At 40.3% G+C, this 12,866-nt stretch overlaps 1 protein-coding gene across 5 annotated transcripts in view; it reads left to right on the top strand.

Annotated features, from left to right (window-relative positions):
* Window positions 1-12,866, top strand: part of MACROH2A1 (macroH2A.1 histone) — a 42,892-nt gene that overhangs the window by 27,732 nt on the left and 2,294 nt on the right. For 2 of the 5 annotated variants that reach the window (XM_085073567.1, XM_085073566.1), the window contains exons 6-8: window positions 3,330-3,420; window positions 7,182-7,271; window positions 10,289-10,463. In XM_085073567.1, the coding sequence (XP_084929693.1) occupies window positions 3,330-3,420; window positions 7,182-7,271; window positions 10,289-10,463 (356 nt within the window). Of the gene's footprint in view, window positions 1-1,752; window positions 1,853-3,329; window positions 3,421-7,181; window positions 7,272-10,288; window positions 10,464-12,866 lie in introns of those variants that run through there. The other 3 variants (XM_085073565.1, XM_085073563.1, XM_085073568.1) reach the window with 2 other exon arrangements.

Genomic DNA, 12,866 nt, shown 5'->3' with positions numbered 1-12,866 from the left:
GGGTTTCATGGATTGGCTCATATTCCCTGTTAATAAATTAACATACACAAAGAAATTATTTGAAGAGTTAAGTTTACAGAACATGGACTACAAACAAGAGATAAAATTCAGTTATTGATGAGACAAAGTACCATGCCTCAAGGTGTATGTTATGCTTCATAGGCTGAGGGCTTTGGATTAAAAGGAAAGCCTGGCTAAACCACAGCTGGTTTCACAACTTGAATAAATGAATGAGAGCTTTCTCTTTCATGGTTACTTTCCATGTCACCTAAACAGCTACTGAAAAAAACACTTTAAATACATATTGTAGACACAGGCATAGGTCATGCTGTAGCTCAAGTATTTTCCCAAATGAAAGAGTCTGGAACACTTTTATTTAAAGTTTTGACAGTAGTAAACTTGGTGCCTATGAAATCAGACTTCCAACAGAAGCTACGAAGCAGCATCACAAACTGCTCAAATGCTTGTTATAAACTTCTTCCCATACCTAGTTTTCACCTTTACCAGGTTGAGCATTCCTGTCAGGTTGCCTCAAATTGTAGAGTTGGTTCTGAGGTGTGGGTGGCATCTTATGAGGAGACACCCAAACCGTCTTGTAAGAACATGTAGTGCAAATGAGAGCTCAATCTCTAGACCTCTGTGCTACCTTCCTCAGTTTCCTGCTTGCCCAGGAGAAATCCTTCTGACTTAGAGCAAGAAAGAAATTGAAAGACTTGCTTGAAATATATGGGGGTATTTAGAGGATTAAATGGGCATTAATGGATGGGGTTAAAAGTCTCTGCTTTCATAAGGGACGAAAGGAAGTAAAGCAAATAAAATAAAAACTAAATGCAATAAGCATAATATCACGTGCCTGCTTATGGTACCTCACCAGACATTCCCAAAGGCTGCAGAGCTGTAATGAGAACTGAAGTGCCATAGTACAGAATGTGGTGACCACTGATAAGGAAAGTAAAAAACCCACATCCCCTTGTTGGGATGGAGGAATTGCTGGAGACAAGTGTGTGCTTTCTCAGAGATAGGCTTGTGTTTCCTGGTTTGAAGAAGAAGGAGCAGCAGGTTTGATCCTGTTTCAGTGTGGAACAGTCCCAGCACATCCCTGTAATTGATGCTTTAGGAATGCTTAGGGTGTTCTTCATCTATACTTGGGGAAGAAACAAATACTGTCTTTTAATGGCAAAATAAGAATCACAGAGTGGTTTGGAAGGGACCTTAAACTTCATCTCCTTCCAACCCCTTTCCATGGGTGGGGACATGTTCCACTAGACCAGGTTGCTCCAAGCCCCATCCAGCCTAGCCTTGAGCACTTCCAGGGATGGGGCAACCTGTGCCAGGGCCTCAGCACCCTCACAGGGAAGACTATCTTCCTAATAACTAATTTTAACCTACCCTCCTTCAGTTTAAGGCCATTCCCCCTTGTCCTGCCACTCCATGCCCTCATGAAAAGTGCCTATCCAGACTTCTGGTAAGCCCCCTTAAGGTACTGGGTAATAATAAGAATCCAAATAGTGATCAGCATAAAACCAAAATAGAGCTTACTAGTAGGTACATTCATGTCCTCCCAGAGTGAACAATGTTTGAGTCTTGTGTTTGAATTTTTTGGGATAATAACCCTTTATGACCTGCCTTTTATTTTGCATATTTGTTTGCAGTGATGCTATCTCCATCTGTGTTGCAAAGCTCACTTTTCTGCAGCTTCTCTGTGATTTCCCAGCTGTCCTGTTATTTCCCACCTCATGCTTTTCTTTTCAGCTGAACCTTATTCACAGTGAAATCAGTAATTTAGCCGGCTTCGAGGTGGAGGCCATTATCAATCCTACCAATGCTGACATTGACCTTAAAGATGACCTAGGTAAATGGGGCATGGGTTGACACAACTAACGGTCACATGGAAATTATGGAACTCGGAATTTAATCTCTAGGGCTTCATACCTTTAATCAGAACAGAAATTCAAATCTTGCAGGTCCTGCTTTGTTGAAGAACTATGTTCAAAATACTTTTTGACCAATTCTGAATACTTACAGCTGTTGCTAGTCTTCAAGCTGATTTCAGTTCAAAAATTTTAAATTCTTTTCCATAATGATCGTATGTGACTGTTAGCTATTTTGGGGGGTTTCTTATTTGGATACTTGGAGGACTAAAATACTTTTTTGTCAGGTTGTTCTCAAAATAAGCAGTTTCTCCATTCTACCTGCAATCTTAGGGGTTTTATTTTGATACTTAGAGTAGGCTTAATTTTTGGAGGGGATCATTGAATAATTAGCTGTCCCCAAATCGTCCCTACCTTGATTTGATGTTTAATCCAGTCAATAATTTGTTTCCATTATGTTTCAATTCTTCCCTGTCACTTTTCCATTCAGCTGAAAACAAATACTGGTATTACACCAAGAATGAACTATCATAGGTGGAGAATCGCTTTTAAAGCTTCTCTCATGTTTCAGATTGATAAGAAATCAAAAAATCCTTCTTTAACAGAAGTTTGTTCTTCAGCAAAACAAAAACTCCCTTTCATGCATTATGTACTGCATTCCCTTCTTACTTGATTACACCTGCTTCTGACTTTTTTTAAACTTCCTTAATGGAATACAGCCCATAACTCTGCTACTGCTGTATTTTCTATGGGAATGTACAGAAATAACTTAACAAGAAAAAAGGTTAAGAAGGCTAATTTTTAAATCAGCCTTTCTTAGAAATTCATATATTTCTACAAGTTTCTTAGCCATTCCAGCACATAATTAAAAAACACGCCTTGTTTTTAAACTATAAGAACAGTTATTCGTATTTTTTAAAGCAAATTCTGTACAACCCTGGCTGCAAATACATGGTTTCCTCCACAGCAAGGAGATGGGCATTTTCAGAAACAAAATTATGAATGGCTTTACATATGAAGATCAGTGCCTGTCAGCTTATTGGTGCTGACAAAATGGAGAAACTAATTATTTTGTTTGGCTTGATGATCCTGAATTTCTCTTTTTTAAACAGATTCCATATTTTAATGTCATGCTCTGTGGGGAACTGGTTGTTCTAGGTTTCTACAAAGTGAAATGGGGCATTAGCTGATTTTAAAACTTTGGAAATGATCTCATGTGATTGCTCTGACTTGTCATTTTTAACATTTATTTGATCATGTCATACTCAATATTCCTCCTCCTGCTCCCTACACCCCTTTCTCTACACACACCTGCACACACAACTCAGCATACTCCTTTGGCGCAAGGTTTGGAGATGTAAAGGTAGGAAAATATGGACGTTGGTACATGTGTAAATGTAGAGCCTGTGCTGGGTCTCTGTCCAACGTGGTTGATATACATCTGTTTACCTGTTGTAGTTGCAAGTTGTACAGGCTGACATTGCCACGATCGACAGTGATGCTGTCGTTCACCCGACAAACTCTGACTTCTACACCGGTGGTGAAGTAGGTAATGGCAAGTTCAGTGCTGCGGAGTTCGTATGTGTGTGCATGGTCGATCAGCAGCCACCAGCTTGTTGTAGCTATGCAGATCTGCATTCATTTCTCACTTCCAGCAGTCCTGACTGATCATAAAAAGAAAGGAACAATTGCAAACCTAGTGGGCATTTTTGGTTTTATCACCAAATCGGACTTTCTGAAGTAACAATGGAGTGCACCACCAAAATTGAAGTGCAGGAACAGTGCATTAAATGCAGGCACCTAACCAAGGAAAATGAATTACTACGTTGTTGGTTTGACATGTTAAGTGCCTGGTTTGAATGTGGTTTGAGTCTTGATCTTTAGATTTCTAACCAGTTCCAGTGCACCCTCTTCATGCCAAGTTTCAGATGTTCACATCTGGATTCATGTGCTGGATGTAGCCTGTCTGTATTTTCCAAACTCTTAAGACTATCCTCATGGACCAATGATCTTCCTAGCCCTGCTCCATGGTCCTCATGCCCACAAGCCCAGGCTAGTTCTGCACACACATCGCATCTGAGCTACATGGATGAGAGAAGGCATGACAGGAAACGGGACAGACCTCTTAATTTAGCCACCTTAACTGTCCCCTGAGGAACCCTTCTCTTACCCCTTTCTGCATTCTGAATTTTGAAGGATTTGATAAAAGCGTAGGAGTACTTTCACTGAACTGCCTTGGTAATTTGAGAAGGCAAATCAGAATTTGGGCTGAATGCAGAAGTTGCTGGCAATGCTTAAAAACAAGTCAGCTGATCCCAGCCTCTGTTCTGCATCTCATCTTGATCCCACCATCACTATGAGAATGGGCTCCCGCCATGCCTGAGGCCTTGTTTCAGTACTGACTTGGAGGGACACATGTCCTGCACCACCTGCTTTTTCTGAAAGGGCTGCTTTCTGAGTAACTTGCAGAGAAATGTAGCTCTGGTCAGCCTGTTGGGCAGAAGCACTGTGACTTGTCTGGCATATGCAGAGTGTCATAGTAGCCTGTACCTGAAGAATATGCTTCCAAAGTCTGTCAGACCCATTTAGCCAACGTGCCTGTCTCCTACCCTGTGACAAAGAAATGCTTTGATACCCTACAAAGAAAATTGTTTCTCTAAGCTGAACTGCTCATTCCTTAGCATAGGTTCCTGTTGCCTCTGACTGCTGTAAGAAAGAATAGAAGTGCACAAATGCTTAGCTTCCAATGATTAACTTTTACCCATCTAAATTTTTTTTAAATTTTTGTTGGTTTTTTCCCTAACAATTTAAATGTATTGGGGGCTTATCCTGAGAATTTTAGAGCCTAAATTTCTGCTAACGCTGTTTTCAACACTGATACCAATGCCTGCTTGGAAAGCATGAGATAATGATCTTATTCTCATGGGAGTGACACATATTTATGCCTATGAGCAAATTAAGATACTAACCTTGAAGCTGTGAAGCAAGACTTCCATCAAGAAATTTGCTAATGTGGTGGAAAATGGTTAAATACAGTCTGTCCTTTGCCAGATTAGGCTAATTTACAACATAGATGTCAAGTATGATTTCAGTATAAATCCTCACTGTTAATCAGAATAAGAGCATAATTGAGGAGTAAATTCAGAATATTTCACTCATTCATACCAACTACTACTTTTTCTCTTCTTTGTACCAGATCTGCAAGAAGAGAGCTCAGTGAAATAAAGTGATGTGGTTGTTCATTGCTTTTAATTATAAATTAATTCCCTGTAGAAGGGAAAAAGCTGATCCTTCTGGATTGAATTAAACCAAACTAGGCTAAATTCCATTAAACGTACAACAGCTTTGCAATGGCAAAGAAATGACCTACTTAATAGAACTTTGCTGTTCCTAGGTTCTGCACAAGGCTTAATTATATTTCCCCTTGAAACAAGAGAAATTAAGGATTATGAATGTCATGGGTTTTAGGACTGATCAGAATTCATGTACTCATGGGGAATATAACTGGAATATATATAAATATAAATAGGAATGATATGGAGATACATACAAAAAGAATATAACTAGAATGGAACGCTGTTTCATTCCTTCCCCTTCCTTTCTCTGTCAGGGTGATTTTGTAAGACCCTGGAGTCAGCCGTATCTGCTGGATGGGCTCAGCAAAGGGCACAGGGTGTTGTGCTTTCTGGTAATTTACTGCCTTTGAAGGGCAGAGTGCTTCCAAGCACCTCAGTGCTGCTCTGGATCTCCTTTCCCAGCACTCTCCTAAGACACCTTGCTGCTACAAATGAAGCTATTACTGTCTTTTCTAGGAGATTTGTAAGGTGATCCTCCCACTCAGTTGCTCTGGGACAGGTAACTTTAAGTTTCAGAAAATTCTCAGGAGTTTGGCTGAGGTATTTATATTTAAAAGCTTAAATGAGCACAAGGAGCAAATTACACTCTGACCTACAGTCTGACCTTGCAATCCAGTTTTTGGCAAACCCTGTTGTGAACTGGTTATGAAATAGCCAAAGGAAAGGCATTTATTTTGTAATTGTCCTCAGCTTTTGTACCCCAAAAGCAATAAACTCCTGCTAACAAAATAGACTCAGGGTCACAGAGTCAGTTTTTGAATGGAAAACAAATGCATTGTTTTCAACTTTTCAGTTTGGAAGAAATTTAGTGAAACAAAAGCATCTTGCAGTCTTCTTAGTTCCTAGAACTATAACCTGATTTAGTAACCAGAATCTTGGAGGAGGGACTCTGCTTCCTGGAGCATATAGTATGTGCACTTCCATCAGAAATTGCATTTTTTTTCTTTCTTCATCAATGAAAGTAAGGGGTGTCACCAAATAAATGTCTAGATCTTTAGAGATCCTAGTTCTGAATTTTTGGAAATCACTTTTCAAAGCAATATCTCAAATCAGAGCCTTTATGATATCACTGCTTTTCACTTATCTACCTTTATGATTAATATGCACAATGCAAAATTATGTGGGATGCTTATGTAGTTAGGAAAATGCTTTCTTGGGCTGTTTTTTCTTATATTAATATTTAAAACTAGAGCTGCAAAATAAGATCTAAACCATTTAGTGATGGACTGCCTTTGTAAACAGCATACCTTTTGGTTGCCCTGACACACTGCACAGCTCTTCTTATCCCAGAATGACTTTGTCCAGCTCCTTAGTTGTAGTTAGAGAAGTTCATTGGAGGAATATGTTCCTTAGAGATTCTCCTTATTTCTGAGGCTCTTCCTCTTGGTTAAAGGTGGCTCAACAAGCTGGGCAGTTACCAAGTAAAGCAGCCCGCTGCACTCACGAGACTGTTTCATTCCTGGGGCCACCTGTTGGGGTCAGGGACCAAGATCAGGTGAGTTTCAAATTCTTATTGTGGCAAATGGCTCTTTAAAACAATTTGTAAGAGAAGAGGGGAAATGAGTCTTAGGGGAAGGAATTATGAACCTTCAACCACTGTTGAGCTAGCACATTCTTCTGGAACATTTCACACTAAGAGATGCTCATGAGAAGGAAGGAGGTAGGGATGTCATGTCAAATGTGTTTTGACAGTAAATTCAAGTCTGAGAATGTTAGCAAGGGATACCAGTGTGAGGTTTTTGGGTTGTTAGGGTTGTCTTTTTGGTTTTTTCTTTCTGTTGTTGTTGTTGTTGTTTTTAATGACTAGCTAATTCTCAAGTCCCAAAAGGTTTAGATCTTACTTTGCAGTCCCCAAAAAATGTTTGGGCAGAAAACTCTAGAGTGATGTAACAAAAGTGAATGATGAGTCACGTCTGTTGAGATCAGAGGAGTAAACTAACAATTCTCTGTTCAGGGAGCACTTTGGAAAAGAAGGGCGGCAAGGAGTTTGTGGAAGCTGTCATTGAGCTCCGCAAAAAGAACGGCCCGTTGGACATAGCCGGAGGTGAGGCTGCGCTTCGGGACCCCAACCAGACCTCCGTGGGTGGTGTTTGGGATTGGCTCACACAGCCCAGCTCCTCCTGCAGCAGCACTGGGGCTCTGCTGTCTGCAGGCAGCTCCCAAGGGTTACATGTTTGTATTCTCCACAGTTAAAGTACACACGTTCATCTTAAGTAAGCTTTACCAAAGCACCTGGGAAATGGGCAGTGCTGTAGTGTTACAGTCAAACCAGGCTGTTCACAGGTATGTGCATACACAGTCAGTGTTGATCATTAAGGGCACAGTTCAGAAAAGCAATTAATGAGATGCTTATTTTTGAGTCCAACTCTGTTAAACATCTGCTTTGCTGAAATGCTGCTGACTTTCACCGAACTTAAGCATGTGCTTAAAGTTCAGCATCTGCTTGGGTACTTAGTTTAATCAGTGCCAAAATCATCACTATAAAAGCTTACGACTTTTTGATGCCTAGTTATCAAAATTTATGTAATATCGGAGAAAAATCTACTATATGAGTAATAAAGTTTGATAATGGCAGTATATAATTTTACACCATCTGTGAAATTGCTGATCCATGTTGTTCATATAGAAGGCTGATTCTGCCATCTGTGTTTATGCTATAAAAATAAATACAGTGTGCACAGTTTTGTAAACGAATCCTAACTACAGCCGAAGGGGAGATGTAAGAATTCAGCTCTGACAGGAAAAATTACAACTGTTTACTTCTGGAGCTTAATACTTTGGGGGTTTCTCCCTTGCTTTTTAAAAATTTTAATAAGTTTCTCTTGGAATTTTTGTTCTGCAAAAATATGCAGAATCAGTTACTCACTTTTTTCTTTTTACTAACTTCTGTACAATATTGCTTACCAGCCCAGACCAAACTGCTCCAAATAGGTGGCAAGTCAGAAAGGAAAGTTTCTTTTTCTCAGCTGTCAGTGCATCTCTCAGATCTGGGGATTGCTTGGCTGTCTTACCCCAGGGCAGCTCTGCATTGCACTGGGAGAAACTGGCTATTAGGGACTTCTTGGAGGACTCTAGAGCAGAACTGATACATCCATTTTTCAATCCTACAGATAACCCAGTTTTCAGATTTCTCAATTCTTTGGACATCCCTTTAATCTTCCTATAACCAAGATGTTTACCTCGAATGTGACTAGCACAGAATAAGTCCATAGTTGGCTTTCTGTTTCTTACTTCCCATTTCAGTGCATTTGCATTTAAGTAAAGGACAGCTGCTCTTGGTAATGAACAGTTGTCCTCATCAGAGTCCTGATGAGTTAATTAATGACTACCCTAGAAAACACTCCCTGAGAAATATTAAATTTGCTGATGTGTATCAATACAGTATTTTATTCTTTCGGGGTGAAGATGATATCCACATTTCACATCTGACTAGAGATATGTCAGCTGTTTTTAATAGATTTTTCTTGAATTTATGATGTATTCTGAATCTGCCAACATTTTAGTTGCACATTATGACAAATTAACATTGCCTAACACTGAGGCTATTCAACATGTTGGGACTCGGCAAACCCATAAGAACATTAATGATTTTGCTTCCATTGTCCTTCAAAATGTTCTGGTTAACCCCTGGCCAGGATGCCATATGATAAAATCTATTTTCTCTTTCCTGCATCAGCCGTGGGATAGTATCCATATGTGATGATCATGTGCCAACAGTTATTTCTAATATACTTATATAGCAAAATGCCTCATAAACATTCCAGAATAGAATAGAGGATTTCAGACCTCTAAGTACCTTTGCAAACCTGATTTTTTAATTTTTTAAAAAACTTACTGGTATTTTTATTGTGGTTTTGTGAAGGCTCACTGTATGCTCTTGTGAGATTTCAGGTAGATGTTTTTCTTCCCTCAGTTTAAGATTAGGGTGGTTTGCTTCCCCCTGCCTTTTTTTTTTTTAACAAACTGAAGTTACAACTTTTTCTTTGCAACCACAGCCCAGTTCAGAAATGGCAGAGATCCTCTTACCCTGGTTTCTGGCAGGCAGAGCACAGTCTGTTGTTGCTCTGTGATGCAAAGTGGTGAACCTAGAGCAGTGACTCCAGCAGAGAAGGAGGCCTCTCATCTGGAGAATCCCTGCCTGTCAGCAGTTTGTAGGCAGGCTCTGCTGCATCTTCTTAGTCCCCACATGTCCATGATAATATTGTGGTGATAAGATATGATTAGCATGATAAAAATCCTTTTTCATTTCTTTGTACATACAAGGCCTGGCCTGTTGTTACATAAACAGTGTGAATCAAACATTGCAAATCTGTAAGTGCATCCTCTCCACCCATCTGTCAAGAATGTGATGAAAAAGAGAAACTAAGCCCAGCATTGTTCAAGTGATCTTGGATGACCCATACACAACAAGAGCTTACATAAGGCCAGTCCCAAAGTCTTGAAATCACATAAAATGTCTTAATTATAGTTACTCAGAGACAAAGCTGGAAATAAAGCCAGAATCTTAATCCACCTCTTTTCCATCCTTCCTTAGGGGTTTGCAGAGCGCTAGTAGCTCTGAACTGCTCCAGTTTGGGCTGTGGTATGATCAGAAGCCAGCTAAACACTGGACATTTAGCAGGAGTTAGCTGAAGGTCACTGAAGTAATAACTCCTTGTGCCTGTCCAGCATCCTGATATTCACTGTAGTTCTGCAGTAAACCAAACCAAAGCAAGATCATCCCTTGTCTGGTTTTGGTTCTAAGAGATCCTGCCCTTCTCCTTACCCAATCCTCAGTATAAATGTGCTTCCTTTGATGTCAGCCATGAATTCTTGCTCTCTCTCTCAAATAAGCTCGATCTTAACTATGATTTATAAATTATCACAGCAAAATGCAGCTGGAAATTGGAAATACAGAGTATCTGTAATCATGTTGTATTTTAAGGCTGTGTGATTTGTAATCTAAAACATTGACAGGGGCTAAAGAAATGTCTGTTGATTGTTTGCTATTTTAATCATATGTACACTCCTTTAATCCTAAAGAGAGGAAAGTAATTGTGTTTCATTTTCAACTCTTCCTAGCTGTTGTCAGTGCTGGCCATGGACTGCCTGCAAAATTTGTGATCCATTGTAACAGCCCAGGTTGGGGCTCAGACAAATGCGAGGAGCTGCTGGAAAAGACAGTGAAGAACTGCTTGGCTCTGGCTGATGAAAAGAAGCTGAAATCAATCGCGTTTCCTTCCATTGGCAGTGGCAGGTAAGGCTGTCTGGCAAACATGATGCCAAATAGGTCACATTCTCTAAGTGCCATCTGATGTTCCAGTCCCTTCCCATGTACAAAACACATTGCTCCAATGCTGGCTTTTTTCTTGCTTGTTTAAATCAGTTCCCTAAAAGAAGTGTTTTTTCCAGGTTTGTTCAGGCAGTGCATGGAGCCTGCAGTGTTTTCCTGACTGGTAGTTCAGTTTGGGCAGATCTCGTAGTGAGCTCTGCAGAATCTTAAAGCGTGTAAATGGGATAAAGGGCATAAAATGAACTTTCAAGAGAATATTAAAAGACTTCATTCAGGCTATCAGTTTGTTCATATAAATTGGGGATATGGAAGAGAACATGAAAAAAAGGGGTCTCTTTTGCCTGGTTTTAGTGCATAATGAAACTTACCTATGTATTAGGACAGCCAGAAGGAGTGGCCATAGTGTTTGTTGAAGCAGGAAGCTTAAAGTGCCTTGATTCTCAGGATTTGCAGAGTCACTTCAAGCTTTCATCCAAAATCCATAAGCTGAATTCCTTGCAGTTTACATCATGGGACTATTTCATTAAAAAAAAAAAGACCTTAAAAACCCTTGCCAAGCTCTTTGAAAGCCTAAGTCTAAAGTTCAGGTCCTCTGGCTCTGTACAGTGTACTCAGTGCCTTTGAAAGTTGGATCGTGTTCTTAAGAGTCTCAATCCAGACTGACTGCACCTTTAGTCTGAGGCTCCTGGGTTTTGGGTGCAGAGGGAGACTGGGAACACCTGGTCCTCCGGGATGGCTCAGTATGAAGACCAAGGGCCAAATCTAGGCTGAATTACACAGTTGTGTCTCTAACCCTGAACAACTGGCCCTCTTGAGTTTGCTGTGAAAGAATTTGGCTGGTGTACAGCAAGAATATTCTTCCCATTGTGCTGTGTTGCAACACTAGATTAATTCTTGCATATTCTGTGGGCTAGGACAGAAAACAGTATTTGAGGGTTTGGGTGAGTGACAAGAAATGAAAGTTTCATTAGGATGATAAATTTAAGCATCTCACATTATAACCAGTTAAGCTTAATTTGCATGGGTGTCATTTCAAGGAGGTAACTTGAACAAATGTTGCAGAACAGTAGCGAAATAGAGCAGAAGGTTCATAGTAACCTGTTGAATTAGCTGCCAGGGTCACAGGCTGGTCAGTACAAAGAGAAGCCATGAATTGCTCTGTTGGAGAAACTCTATTCCTCCACGGAATAATGTGGAGAGTGCAGAGTGACTGTTGAATGGGTTATGTAAACGTGAGACGATGTAAAGTATCTTTCACACAGCCCTGTCTTTTCTGGCTAGCTCCCAGCAAAGAACCCTGCCCAGCCCTTGTTGCAAAGTAAGTTATTGGTATGGGAAGATGATGAAGCCCTGACCAATCATCAGGATCCACATTCTGTTCTGAAATCTGCTTATTGACAGGCAGGATCTGGGACGAGTCCTCCACTTGGCATATACACATCATTCTCACTCCAGCCAGTTGAAGGGGTGCTTTTAAAAGATGGAGAGGAATCAAAAAGCCTTAAGTACTATATGAGGTTATGTATTTTTTCTTTTTTTTTCCCTTAATTAGAGATATTCAATCATAAATTAATTTTGGAGAGAACATAATATATTCTGACAATACTCTCTACTTGTTTTTATGAAGTCAAAAGCATTAAAAGAAAAAAGTAAAGCTTTAAAAGATAGCAAATGCCAAAGATACCACATGTATGCAGCTGTTCTAGTACAGGCATCTGTCAAGCAGACATCACCCAATAAACCCACATAAACAGTTTCATTCTCTTTTATAGTTGAGGAATGGGATTACATGAGGGCAGTTCAAATAAATCACAAGGGGAAATAAAATAGCATACTTGTAGCATTCATTGGGCCAGATGCTCAGCTACAGCCAACTTATGGAAAGCACAACTTGGGTGCTGTTCAGAGGTAGCCTGGAGTTCAGTCTGGTAGGGCCAGCAGGAGAAAAGGGAAAGGAGAGTTAGGGATTGAACATGAAATCATCCTCAGAGAAGGGATTTCATTCTGAGACTCTGACTTTGATCTGAATTGACACTGGTTTGGCTGAAGTCCCAAACTGCCTTTTCACAAGAATTTAACTCAGACCCCTAGATCAATGCATAAGGCTTCTGTTTCTTGCAGCCCACACATGGCCATCAGGCCAGCACCTTTCTGCTGATATTTCTGCTCTATCTCTCTCGTTTCTTTTGGGAGAGGTGTCCTGAGCAGTGGGTTGTATCAGCTTCCCTGGGACTGTGCCTTCCTTTCACCAGGCCACTCTTCTTTCATGTGCCCTGGTGTGACCACCCTACCAGAGCACTCAGAAGTTGTGTGACTTCAGAGGCTCCTGAGAACAATTCATACACAGTGCCTATCCCCATTTTGGTG

The sequence above is a fragment of the Lichenostomus cassidix genome, chromosome 13 (genome assembly GCF_008360975.1).
Source record: "Lichenostomus cassidix isolate B80296 chromosome 13, HeHo_3.0, whole genome shotgun sequence".
In the NCBI taxonomy this organism is placed as follows: Eukaryota; Metazoa; Chordata; class Aves; order Passeriformes; family Meliphagidae; genus Lichenostomus; species Lichenostomus cassidix.
The sequence above is the reverse complement of the archived record's forward strand: the minus strand, read 5'-3'. Positions and strand labels throughout refer to the sequence as shown.